This window comes from Terrapene carolina, unplaced genomic scaffold (assembly GCF_002925995.2).
Source record: "Terrapene carolina triunguis isolate 2854851 unplaced genomic scaffold, T_m_triunguis-2.0 Scaffold24, whole genome shotgun sequence".
NCBI classification, from domain to species: domain Eukaryota; kingdom Metazoa; phylum Chordata; order Testudines; family Emydidae; genus Terrapene; species Terrapene triunguis.
In genome coordinates this window covers 1,825,960-1,839,967 of record NW_020664375.1, presented here as the reverse complement: position 1 = coordinate 1,839,967, position 14,008 = coordinate 1,825,960, and the positions used below count along the sequence as shown (strand labels likewise).

At 42.8% G+C, this 14,008-nt stretch overlaps 1 protein-coding gene across 2 annotated transcripts in view; it reads right to left on the bottom strand.

The window, feature by feature from the left end:
• The window catches only part of LOC112116991 (ubiquitin specific peptidase 9 X-linked), a 182,204-nt gene that overhangs the window by 158,780 nt on the left and 9,416 nt on the right, over window positions 1–14,008 (bottom strand). For both annotated transcript variants that reach the window (XM_026650144.1, XM_026650150.1), the window contains exons 4-5: window positions 11,345–11,457; window positions 10,335–10,553 (exon numbers count right to left, since the gene is read on the bottom strand). In XM_026650144.1, the coding sequence (XP_026505929.1) occupies window positions 10,335–10,553; window positions 11,345–11,457 (332 nt within the window). The remainder of the gene's footprint in view (window positions 1–10,334; window positions 10,554–11,344; window positions 11,458–14,008) is intronic.

Sequence of the window (14,008 nt, the reverse complement as noted above, 5' to 3'; positions counted from 1 at the left end):
AGCGACCAGGGAGCTTTTGCGAACAGGGGCTGCTAACAGGGAGTTTCACAAGGGAGTTTGGAAGGCAGCGAGGGTCCCTTGCCGGTTCTATCTGTTTTCCCTTTATTCCCCTTAAAACTTTAAACTTCTTGCTTAAACAACCCTTTCAGCGGACAGGGGGCTGCCCGTGGGAGTTTGACAGAGGGAGGCTTACGATGGTTAGGAAGACCCGCAACACCTCTGCCAGCACTGCTTCTGTCTCCTCCACCTGCGCCTGTAGCCAGACAGAGCGCCTGAGCATGGATGCTTCTACCCAGATCCTGGTGTGGTTTTGCAGAGACTGTAACTTGCAATTTCCACTTACTGATATCCAGGCTGAGGGGACCATCCAATGTGAAAGGTGCCTGCTGGTGGAATCTCTCAGGCAGCAGGTGGGAGAGCTACAGGAGGAGGTGGCTAAGTTGAGAAGCATCCGAATCCACGAGCAATTCCTGGACAGTGTCCATGTGGAGACAGCTGAGGTAGCTGTCCCAGTACACAGGACTGCTGATACACCACTGGTGGAGGAGGAGATGGCTCAGGGTGGACACTGGCAGCTGGTTACTTCTGGCAGCAGGCAGTGCTCTACCCCTGCTCCGAACCCTCCCGCTGTGGTAATAGGTAACCGTTATGCTCTTCTTGATACAGGAAAGAAGGCATCACCCCCTACAGTAAAAGGAGGAGAAGCCTCGTACTCCTAAGGCTGGGAGGTCTGCTGCCACCACTGCGAATAGGAAACGTAGGGTAGTGGTGGTCGGAGACTCTCTGCTGAGGGGGACGGAGGCGCCCATCTGTCGCCCTGACATTTCATCTCGGGAGGTATGCTGCCTACCGGGAGCCCGTATCCGAGACGTTACGGAGGCATTGTCGAGGATTATCCAGCCCTCTGACTACTACCTCATGCTACTCATCCATGTGGGCACAAATGATACTGCGCGGTGTGACACTGAGCGGATCAAGAGTGACTACAAGGCTCTGGGAGTACGGGTGAAGGAGTTTGGAGCGCAGGTGGTATTCTCTTCGATTCTTCCTGTCAAAGGTAGGGGCCCGGGCAGAGACAGATGCATCATGGAGGTGAATGCCTGGCTGCGAAGACGGTGTCGCCAGGAAGGCTTTGGCTTCCTAGACCACGGGATGCTATTTGAGAAAGGACTGCTAGGCAGAGATGGCGTCCACCTTTCGAGGAGGGGAAAGACCCTATTTGGACACAGACTGGCTAACCTAGTGAGGAGGGCTTTAAACTAGGTTCGACGGGGACAGGTGAGCAAAGCCCGCAGGTAAGTGGGGAACATGGAGACCTGGGAGAAGGGTCGGAAACGAGAGGGAGTGTGGGCTATATTGGCAGAGAGAAAGGAGGGTCAGGACAAAACTGGGAGGAAAGATCAAACCCGTATCTTAGATGCCTATATACAAATGCGAGAAGTATGGGTAATAAGCAGGAAGAACTGGAAGTGCTAATAAATAAATACAACTATGACATTGTTGGCATCACTGAAACTTGGTGGGATAATACACATGATTGGAATGTTGGTGTGGATGGATACAGCTTGCTCAGGAAGGATAGACAGGGGAGAAAGGGAGGAGGTGTTGCCTTATATATTAAAAATGTACACACTTGGACTGAGGTAGAGATGGACATAGGAGATGGAAGTGTTGAGAGTCTCTGGGTTAGGCTAAAAGGGGTAAAAAACAAGGGTGATGTCATGCTAGGAGTCTACTACAGGCCACCTAACCAGGTGGAAGAGGTGGATGAGGCTTTTTTTAAACAACTAACAAAATCATCCAAAGCCCAAGATTTGGTGGTGATGGGGGACTTCAACTATCCGGATATATGTTGGGAAAATAACACAGCGGGGCACAGACTATCCAACAAATTCTTGGACTGCATTGCAGACAACTTTTTATTTCAGAAGGTTGAAAAAGCTACTAGGGGGGAAGCTGTTCTAGACTTGATTTTAACAAATAGGGAGGAACTCGTTGAGAATTTGAAAGTAGAAGGCAGCTTGGGAGAAAGTGATCATGAAATCATAGAGTTTGCAATTCTAAGGAAGGGTAGAAGGGAGAACAGCAAAATAGAGACAATGGATTTCAGGAAGGCGGATTTTGGTAAGCTCAGAGAGCTGATAGGTAAGGTCCCATGGGAATCAAGACTGAGGGGAAAAACAACTGAGGAGAGTTGGCAGTTTTTCAAAGGGACACTATTAAGGGCCCAAAAGCAAGCTATTCCGCTGGTTAGGAAAGATAGAAAATGTGGCAAAAGACCACCTTGGCTTAACCACGAGATCTTGCATGATCTAAAAAATAAAAAGGAGTCATATAAAAAATGGAAACTAGGACAGATTACAAAGGATGAATATAGGCAAACAACACAGGAATGCAGGGGCAAGATTAGAAAGGCAAAGGCACAAAATGAGCTCAAACTACCTATGGGAATAAAGGGGAACAAGACGACTTTTTATCAATACATTAGAAGCAAGAGGAAGACCAAAGACAGGGTAGGCCCACTGCTTAGTGAAGAGGGAGAAACAGTAACAGGAAACTTGGAAATGGCAGAGATGCTTAATGACTTCTTTGTTTCGGTCTTCACCGAGAAGTCTGAAGGAATGCCTAACATAGTGAATGCTAATGGGAAGGCGGTAGGTTTAGCAGATAAAATAAAAAAAGAACAAGTTAAAAATCACTTAGAAAAGTTAGATGCCTGCAAGTCACCAGGGCCTGATGAAATGCATCCTAGAATACTCAAGGAGCTAATAGAGGAGGTATCTGAGCCTCTAGCTATTATCTTTGGAAAATCATGGGAGACGGGAGAGATTCCAGAAGACTGGAAAAGGGCAAATATAGTGCCCATCTATAAAAAGGGAAATAAAAACAACCCAGGAAACTACAGACCAGTTAGTTTAACTTCTGTGCCAGGGAAGATAATGGAGCAAGTAATTAAGGAAATCATCTGCAAACACTTGGAAAGTGGTAAGGTGATAGGGAACAGCCAGCATGGATTTGTAAAGAACAAATCATGTCAAACCAATCTGATAGCTTTCTTCGATAGGATAACGAGTCTTGTGGATAAGGGAGAAGCTGTGGATGTGGTATACCTAGACTTTAGTAAGGCATTTGATACGGTCTCGCATGATATTCTTATCGACAAACTAGGCAAATACAATTTAGATGGGGCTACTATAAGGTGGGTGCATAACTGGCTGGATAACTGTACTCAGAGAGCTGTTATTAATGGTTCCCAATCCTGCTGGAAAGGCATAATGAGTGGGGTTCCGCAGGGGTCTGTTTTGGCACCGACTCTGTTCAATATCTTCATTAACGACTTAGATATTGGCATAGAAAGTACGCTTATTAAGTTTGCGGATGATACCAAACTGGGAGGGATTGCAACTGCTTTGGAGGACAGGGTCATAATTCAAAATGATCTGGACAAATTGGAGAAATGGTCTGAGTTAAACAGGATGAAGTTTAACAAAGACAAATGCAAAGTGCTCCACTTAGGAAGAAAAAAATCAGTTTCACACATACAGAATGGGAAGAGACTGTCTAGGAAGGAGTACGGCAGAAAGGGATCTAGGGGTTATAGTGGACCACAAGCTAAATATGAGTCAACAGTGTGATGCTGTTGCAAAAAAAGCAAACATGATTCTGGGATGTATTAACAGGTGTGTTGTGAGCAAGACACGAGAAGTCATTCTTCCGCTCTACTCTGCTCTGGTTAGGCCTCAGCTGGAGTATTGTGTCCAGTTCTGGGCACCGCATTTCAAGAAAGATGTGGAGAAATTGGAAAGGGTCCAGAGAAGAGCAACAAGAATGATTAAAGGTCTTGAGAACATGACCTATGAAGGAAGGCTGAAAGAATTGGGTTTGTTTAGTTTGGAAAAGAGAAGACTGAGAGGGGACATGATAGCAGTTTTCAGGTATCTAAAAGGGTGTCATAAGGAGGAGGGAGAAAACTTGTTCACCTTAGCCTCTGAGGATAGAACAAGAAGCAATGGGCTTAAACTGCAGCAAGGGAGGTCTAGGTTGGACATTAGGAAAAAGTTCCTAACTGTCAGGGTGGTTAAACACTGGAATAAATTGCCTAGGGAGGTTGTGGAATCTCCATCTCTGGAGATATTTAAGAGTAGGTTAGATAAATGTCTATCAGGGATGGTCTAGACAGTATTTGGTCCTGCCATGCGGGCAGGGGACTGGACTCGATGACCTCTCGAGGTCCCTTCCAGTCCTAGAATCTATGAATCTATGAATAGTGTGTATGGTAACACCCATTGTTTCATGGTGTGTGTGCGTGCGCGTGTGTGTGTGTGATATAATCTATCTTCCTACTGTATTTTCCACTGCATGCATCTGATGAAGCAGGTTTTAGCCCACGAAAGCTTATGCTCAAATACATTTGTTAGTCTCTAAGGTGCCACAAGGACTCCTTGTTCTTTTTGCTGATACAGACTAACACAGCTACCACTCTGAAACCTATCATGTATGGTGTTACTAGTAACAAAAGTAAGGAAAAATGAATGTTATACACCTGCAACCAGAATTCTTTGAGATGCTTCTCCACATTCATGGGATGTGCCAACAGTGTAGCTTGGACCAGTGGAAACTTCTATTAGCAGTGCTCTTTGGAGCACTCTTGTACCTCCCAATGTTCAGAAGAAGCAGCCATAAAGGGGGCAGGCCAACTACCCCAGTTCCTTCCAGTGCCTCCTCAGATCCAAAGTTGTAATTGGGACTCTGAGAAAGAGGGGAAGGTAAGTGAGGAGTGTGAATGGGCAGAGGCTCATCTCGAAGAATAGTTATAGATTAGTAACCTTCACTTCTCTGAATGGCCTCTGCACATTCCCAACTCTTGGGAGTTAGACAGACAGTACTTTGATGGAATGAGGAGGCCTAGTTAAATAAAAATTGTAATACTGATTTACCAAATTGTGCCAAATCAAAGGAATAATGTTTTGTGAAAGTATGACTCCAGATCCAAGAGCAGCTCTACAGATTTCTAATATGGGAATATGTCTAAGGCAGGCCCTGTAGAAGGCCTTTGCTCTACTTGAGTGCTCTCTCAGCCCTTTTGGAAAACGAAAACAGTGCATTTATAACATTCTTCAATATAGAGTCTAACCTACTTAGAAAGGCATTAGGATGTGATTGCTTTTATTCTCTCCCCATAAGAGAGAAATAGTCCAGGTGATTTCCTTTTTTCCTTAGATCTATTAAATGGAAGGCTAATAATGTTCTCTTAGCATCAAAGGTAAGGACTTCACTTCCCCTGAGTTAGACCTAAGGAAAAACACTGGCAAGTTAATGGGCAGACAATGTGGCCTATTGGCTAGAGCACTGAACTAGGACTCTTGGGACCAGGATTCTAGCCCCAGCTCTGCCATTGGCCTTTTTGCCTCAGTTTCCCCATCTGTAAAATACACAGATCTACAGCTGAAAAGTGCTATGTAAGCGAGAAGTATTTTTTATTTAGGGACTGGTTGAAATGAAATTGTTACTACAGTAGGGACAAATTTTGGATGTGGATGAAGAACCACTTTATCTTTGTGAAAGGCTGTAAAAAAAATGGAGGGAAGTTGTGAAAGCTCACTCTCTTACCGGATATGATAGGTACACTAAAAGCGGTCTTAACTGAATAATGAAACAAGGAACATTCTCTCATGGGCTCAAAGGCAGTTTTGTGAGCTGAATAAGTACTAAATTGAGGTCTCATGTAGGTGGAGGTTCTCTAAACTTCATTAACCCCCTTCAAGAAACTTTACTGTAGCATAGGTGAATACAGTCTTTTGCCTGATGGAGCAGTGATGAGCCAAGACGGCTGCAAAATGTACTTTTACCAACAACATGAAGAGTCCATTCTATTTTACATACTTATATGGACCCCATTACCATAGTATGTAAGGCCTGGTCTGCACTTAAATTTAGGTCAACATAGCTATGGTCCGTCAGGAGTCTGAAGAATGCACACCATAGCTATGCCAACCTAGCCCCCAGTGTAGATGCAAATAGGTCAATAAAAGAATGCTTCCGTCAACCTAACAGCTGTCACTCGGGGAGGTGGCATTCCTATAACAATAGAAAAACCCCTTCCATCAGTGTAGGCTGCATCTATTTTATGGGGTTATAATGACATAATTACAGTGCAATAGCTATACCAATATAGACCCCATAGTGCAGACGCACCCTTACAGTCTCACAATCTTTTACTGTATTCATTCTTACACCACCACTGTCAGGTGAGGAATTACTATTATCCACATTTTACAGATCGGTAACAGACAGATTAAATGACCCACCCAAGCTCACACAGAAAGTTTGCAAAAGAGCAGGGAATTGAACCTGTCTCTCTCAGGTCCTAAGCTAATGCCCTAATCAGTGGACCATCTTTCTTCTTGAGTATCAAAGATTTCAAATCAAATATGTATAAACTGAATACTAACTGAAGCTAGGTTTGTGGTATTCCTGGTTGCCCACAAAAATAATCTTTTCCACTTGTTATCATAACAGGTGAGATGACTTCCTAAAATTTAACAGACTCTCGTGTACTTTTACTTAACAGGACAGTTCTAACTCTGTCAAAGTCATATGGCCCATGCTGTCAAGCGGAGATAGCATGGATCCAGATGACAAATTTGACCTCTCTGCTGAGTCAGTAATTCTGGAATTCAGGAAGAAACAGTAAATTGTTCTGTGATAGTTGTAGTATATACTCCTGGGGGAATTCTGCATCACTGCACATGCGGTCATGCTTCTCCGCAGAAAAATTACTTCTGGCAGGGAAGGAAAGGGAAGCTGTAAGAGCAGTCACACGCCCCTCCCTGGCAGCGCAGGCAGGTTGGTTTGGGTGCCCGGAGCAGCCAGTAGAGATGTAAATCACCACCGGGAAGGGGGTCCATGTGTGAGAGAGAGACTGAGACTGTCCCTCTCACTCGCTATTGCAGCACTGGCGTGGAGAGGCAGGGCTTCGGGGTGTTTCTGAGGAGGTAGGTGTGGGGCAGGCTCTGTCCCCTCACACAAAGCAGAATGTAGGAGCCTGTCTGCTTAGTGAATTATTTCCACTCTCTTTGTGAATTCCCCCAGAAGTATAAAATAGGTGTAAAAGTTTTAAGGCTCCTTTACATTGTCAGAGTGGTATAAAAGACAGTATGGCTTTATAAATGCTTCTGGTGCTTTAGTGATTAGGACTGGTCTACATTTTTGGACTGAAAAAATTTCCTATCAAAATGTACTCCATGAACTGTTTGCTGCTGACCTTTCTGGAGATGCCAATATAAATTGTGTGTTTGATTCACCTGCCCTCACTTGCCTATATTGTAACACTGAGCATATGACTGCATATATTTGTTGACTAAACTCAAAATAAAGGGTGAAACCTAGCTACATTACTATTAGGCAAGGGGGTTTGCGCTCTACTCCCATTCTCTATCCAGTGTATTGTAGTTTAAATAAATTACTGAAATAATTGAAACCAGAGTGATTATATTGTGTTATTTTGACAAATAAAATGTGCAGAATTTTGCGGAATTTTAAAATATTGTGTGCATCATTTTTAGAATTAGATGAATTTGGAAAAAGAGGGACGGGGAGAGAAGAACTACAATGCATTCTCCACTCTAGTTTACAAGAAACATTTGAGATAGACTGGTTGTCTGCTCCTACTCTGGAGCAAAACCAGATATTGGATATTTGGAGTTGTATTTTGTTGTAAATAAGACTTTCTCTGGATAGCTCCACACAAGGAGATGTTCCTGAGTGACCAACTCATGCTAATTGAGCAAGTCTCTGCTGAGTTGATCTGACAGTATATTGTCCTTGTCTGTAAGGTGGACAGCAACAGGATAAATCTGGTGTATTATTCACCACTCACAGATAATTTTGGCCTCTTCGCACAGCTAGCTGGAATGTGCTCCCCCTGCTTCTTCATGTGAAATATCACTGTACTATTGTCAGTAACTACTTAAACTATTCTGCGAAGCAGATGAGGGAGAAAAGAGCAACATGTTGGGCTCTGATTTCCTAATTATAACATGTTGATATGGAGCTTTTTCTCCCATAAACTCCAGTGACTGATTCTTAAATTATTTCAATCAGTTCCACACTCCAGACTGAAAGAGTCAGAGGTGGCTATGAAAGACAGAGCTGGGTTGTTGAATGCAACTCCTTTGAGGACACTGTGATGTGCAGTCCACCATATAAGGATTAGGGACACACCCTAGGTAGTGTCAAATTCATAAATATGTTGCCTATATTGGCATATATAGCATCTTGCTAGCCAATGCTGTAGAAGCCTCATCTTTAAATGAGCTTATGGAGTTACATATGTCACTGAAATCATAATGCCCATCAAACTAAGGAAGAACACTGTTTGAAATGAGTTTTCCTGTAGTACTTCTATTGCTATAAGGATTTTTAAATATCTTTCGTCTGGAAGAAAAACTGTATTTTTGAGAGTCCATAACAGCCCTAATAAAAACTATAATCTGGATTGGAAGGTGTGTCTTCCACGATCTTGAACACCAGTGTTTGGAATAGAGTCATGACTGTGTCATATCTTTTGCTAGATCCTTCTATGAGGATATCCTAATGAGCCAATCATCCGAACAAGTAGACATGGATGCCCCTACATCGCAAATGTGCTGCTGCCATTGACAGGCACTTTGTGAACACGCAGGGTGCAGTAGACATGCCAAACAGAACATCTTTGTATTGGTGATGATGTTTTCCCATAACCAACCGTAGGTATTTTCGATGTGAAGATCTGAGATATGAGAATAGGTACCCTCTAAATCAAGAGGTCCCAAACCAAGCGTGGGTGGATAAGGAAAGGATGATCAGAGGTAGGATGAGGAATTTGAACTTTCTGATGAAAGAGTTAGCTTCCAAAGATCTGAAAGGGGTTGGGAGACATCTATAATTCTTTGAGATCAGAAAATACATGAAATAAAATCCCTTCCCATGAAACTCTTTAGGAACTTCCTTTATGGCACCTGACTCTACTAATGAATGAGCTACATGTTAACAAGTTCTTGTGAGAAAAATCTCTGAAGAGGACTGGTAAAGGAGATTGGGAGGTGAGTGTGTTAATTTGAATGGGATAACTGTTGGAGAAGATGCCCCTCCCCTGCTGTTCCCCATTCCCCCCCCTCCCCTGCAGCCTCAGCTCACTGCGCCACCGGCGCAATGTTCTGGGCAGCAGGGCTGTGAGCTCTTGCCGGGCAGCGCAGCTGCAGAGCCACAGCCTGACCCAGTGCTCTGTGCTGCGCGGTGGCGTGGCTGGCTCCAGCCGGGCGACACGGCTGCCTGTCCTGGTGTTCTGCGCAGCGCGTCTGTACCGCCGCCAGCCACCGGTGCTCTGGGCAACGGAGTAAGGGGGCAGGGAGCTGGGGGGGCGTTAGATAGAGGGCAGGGAAGTTTGGGGTGGTGGTCAGGGGGCAGGGGTGTGGATAGGGGTCGGGGCAGTCAGAGGGTGGAGAATAGGGGGGGTTGAATGGGGGCATGGGTCCAGGGAGGGGGGCAGTCAGGAAAGAGAGGGGAGGTTGGATGGGGTGGTGGGAGGCAGTCAGGGGCAGGGATTCCAGGGGCGGTCAGGGGACGGGGGGCGTGGATGGGGCAAGGGTCCCGGGGGGGGCGAGAAGCGGGGGGGGGGGGGGGGGGGGGGGGGGGGGGCAGGGGCCAGGCCATGCCTGGCTGTTCGGGGAGGCACAGCCTCCCCTAACCGGCCCTCCATACAATTTCGGAAACCCAATGTGGCCCTCAGGCCAAAAAGTTTGCCCACCCCTGGGGTAGAGGCATGAGAGGATTCCAATGGGCACTACTAGATGGCACCACTGGTCCAAGCTGCACCATTACCACATCCAAAGAACACGAATGTGTAGACGTCACTCAAAGAATAACTCTGTTTTTGACAATATGATTTTTAACCAGATGATGCATCTTTACAACCATGTTACACCTACAAAATCAAAGTGGTATGAAAAAGAAAATCCAGTCACTCTAGCAATGACTTCTGGCCAACTAAAGCAGTGGAACGGACATTTCAAATACAGTTATGCCGGCACTGATCACTGGTGGGTACATCACCATGGGACCCTGATTGTGGAGCAAAGATTAAATAAGTGAGAAAGAAGGGAAAAATATTGGAGAAGTTCTTACAGTCACAAGACAATCAAATATCAAAACAAAAAGCAGAAAGTCTTATGTGGCTTCTTTCCTCCTAAATGATTTTTCTAATTGGATACGGAGTGATTTTGTTTAATTACAAATATTAATATGGACTTTAGTTTTAAGGTTTTAGGATTTTAGTTTAAAAAAAATCAATTTACCTTTGGTGATCGTGGGTCAGGAGGACGGGCGTAAAGTTCATCTTCAGCCAGTTGAACTCCCGCAGGAACTGTTTCAGAGGGACGTGTACCATTGTAGAGATGAAATTTGCAATGAGGGTTTAAGGCCATTGCAAGAAGTTCAAGAAGAGGAAACCAATCTTGGGACAGCTTGGCCACACATAGCTCTACTAGACGGTGAGTGTTGTTAATAATACACCTCTATTAAGAAAAAGATATTTAACAGTTTTGGCAGATGACTGAAATGTAACAAATTACAAACTGTATTACTGCATTCACAGAAGCAAAGTTACAAAATTGCTTTCTTTATAAAACCTTTGTCCTTTGCTTTCTCAAAAAAAGTTGTCTGAGCTGAAGCTTTCATGCCTATTTTCATAATTGGGGAGGGGGTTAAACAAAAATCTGAGCTAATCTTCTCAGTGTTTGAGTTATCAGTGGTAGGAGAAATACATATTTTTTCTACTTCAATTTTTTTCCAGACTTATTTACTCACCAGTAACTCCACAACCTCAAATTTGGCTAGTCCTTAATGAGAGGAAAATTTTAGTGTTTAAGAAGTTGTTAATGAGCATGCACAAATCAGCAAGTTTCTAAAGCGTTTACCAAAATATAAAGACATAGCTCCATGCACCTGAACTATATAACCAGGAGCCCAACAAGGGGTTGCACTGATAAACACAGGAAGGGGGCCTTGATACCCCATCATACCAGGCCCTAAGTTTGATTTCTTTTCAACCCAAACTTCTTCCTAGCTCAAATGTGATCTCCTACTAACCCAATCTCTCTCCCCCTACAGGTCAGACCATGAAGCTGTGAGGAGTGAAGGGAAGGAAGGAGGAAATGTATTTCCCATAAGTCATGGAGTTGTGAAGAACTGGCAGAAGGAAACTGATTTTCAAAAATTGTTCATGGCTGCAAATAAGCAGATGGCCTCTGCAGCTCCATCACTGTTTAAACTTATTTGCTTTTCATAAAATACAATACAAACTTACATGAATCTCAAACTTCCAGCCGCTCACCGCCTCATCTGTAAGGATTTTTGTGAAAGATATTGTTAGCCCATCTCGAAAAAATCTCTGACATGCTTCACTTTTAACATCAAGGCCTGTTTAAAAGAGAAAAGGGAAAGATCAGTTAATATATTCCATTTTACTGGTTGTCTACAATGCTCACTTAACATTAAAAATAGCCATATTTTGGACTTACACTTTTCATATCCACGGATTTCAAAGTGCTTTACAAAAATGAAGATTTAAAACATTGAGCAGGGTAGCTATTATCAAGCTCCTTTTATAGACTGGTAAACAGGCATGGGGGGGGAAAGGGTTTGGTGATTTTCCTACTGGATAGATAGTGAATCAGTAGCAGAACTAAAAATGAAATACAGCAGCTCCAACTCCCAGTCCCCTACTCTAACCACTAGACTGCTTTCTCCCTATTTTTAGATCTCAGCTCTTAATATTCGAACAATTTCAATATACATTGAAGAGTTTCTCAGTTGTAGATATTTCCTAATAAAAGGAATATAGCCATGCAAACTAAAAAAGGAACAGCGTTCTAAGGTCAGAAAGCATCAAAATTCAGTAACTAGACATTAAAATTACCAATTAATTTTCCCTTCTCCCATCAAATTTCACTTAACATTTCAGTTTCAAAGTTTTATTTAAATTACAATGTAAACTTTAATTTGGTGAAACTGATTAATTCCAAAAAATAATTTTTGATAGAACAGCCTTTTAAATAGTAGGTCCTATATTTAAAGTGCTTTAAAAATTGTAAATGTTTTCTGCTCCCTTGAGACTTAAACAGTCTTTTGAGCATGACAAATCAAGAATACAAAACCACACCCCTTCCACTCCTTCTTTCGTTTTGTACACACTTGCCTTTTGTCTCTTCAGTTTGTTGTTAGTGGTAAAAACCAGCTTGCAGGGTACATAAGCAGGGCCATATTTACAACATAGACACTAAATGCCCATCCCTAGGGCCCCACATCCTTGAGTCATGCAACTGTATCAAAACTTTGGATTTCATGCGGGGGGGGGGGGGGGTACTCCAAAGCAGTACCTAAGAGCTATGCTAATGAAGGAGACAGAAAGTGAAACTGACCAACAAAAACAGTGAAATTGGCCATATACAAAATTAAAAAATACTGCACTCTTTCAGTTGTATTAGCTTTCAGGGTTACTTGAAACAGTAGACCCCAAATTTTCACACACAAATGTGATTTTTAAGTTGACATTATCTCTTTAAAGTTCATTTTTCATTTAAAATAACTCAATTCTGGGGACAGAAAAGAAAATATATTTTCAATATACTGAGTCACATATACATTGAATACAACAGTTTTCAGAAAATGAGTTCAAACAAATTCATTCAGGGAAATCAATGGCCTGTATTATACAAGAGGTCAGACTAGATGATCACAATGGTCCCTTATGGCTTTATCTACAAATCCATGAAAAGAGGAATTACGCAAATATAAACTATTACATTAATAGCCTAGAGGCTGTATCCTGCACTGTTATTGTGCAGGACACGTTTCATTTTCAGTCCTGGAATCACACTCCTTATGCAATATAACACGCCCAGCCTCAGAAAACAGTGACCAACCAACCACGGGCAATACTGGGAACCCAGAAAATAAATAATTCCTGTTCTAGTCAGTCTAGATGAATAATGATCAAGACATGTGGCTTCAAAAGAGTAACCGAGAAGATACAAGCTTGGGAACAGGAATTTCCCTCCCCCACAATTCAACAGAGATTCAAAGAGCCACCCAGAAAGAGAGCTAAATTCAGGGAGCTGGCAGTAACTCCTATATTTGAGTTGCCTAATACCTTCCATTATAAAACATTCTTTAATTCTTGTGATCTTTTGTGAGAAACTAACACCTCCACTGCAGCAGGTCTTTGAAATTCAGCAGAAATAAAGGGTTGAGTTATAAGTTCTTAAAACTTGACATTTCCTTTCCTCTTGCTTGCACCGCTCGGGAAAATTTTAGCAACATGAAAAAACAACTAAACACTATAAAGAACCAGGCCCATACTACAAAATCATGAGCTGAGACAGCACACCCCCATAATGGGAACACCCGGCAGCTGTCAGACCAACTGTAGCAGGGGTTTTGTGGGGGAAGCAGAGCATAAGAGCCAGGCATAATTTTTTTATTGTAATATATGCTATATAGCTCAATTATTAACATTTAATTTTTTGGAGTAGCTGCCACTATTCAAAAATACTGTCCCTAGTTTTAGTTATTTTATAGTTATTTAATAATGAGTTGACAGGTACCACTCTTTCAATAGGTTGCTTCTCCAATCTCAGAAAAACCTCAGACAACCACCAGAGTGCCTCTTTAAACTAAGACTATATTGTCTGCCTGAAAAATAGTTTTCTAAAAGATTAAAAATAGAGTGAATAGTACCATCAGACTGCCAGTACCACGAAGTATTTAAATGGTCCAGTCCTCCTCCTCCTATGTTTCCCCCAAATTAGCAGGAGATAATAATACCAATATAACCACCTCATTTTATATAGCACTCTTCGTCAGTAGTTCTCAAAGTCACTTTATAGATAAGGACTCAGATGGAGGGATGAAGTGACTGGCCCATGGTCACACAACAGGACAGTGGCTGAGTCAGAAATGGAACTCAGGT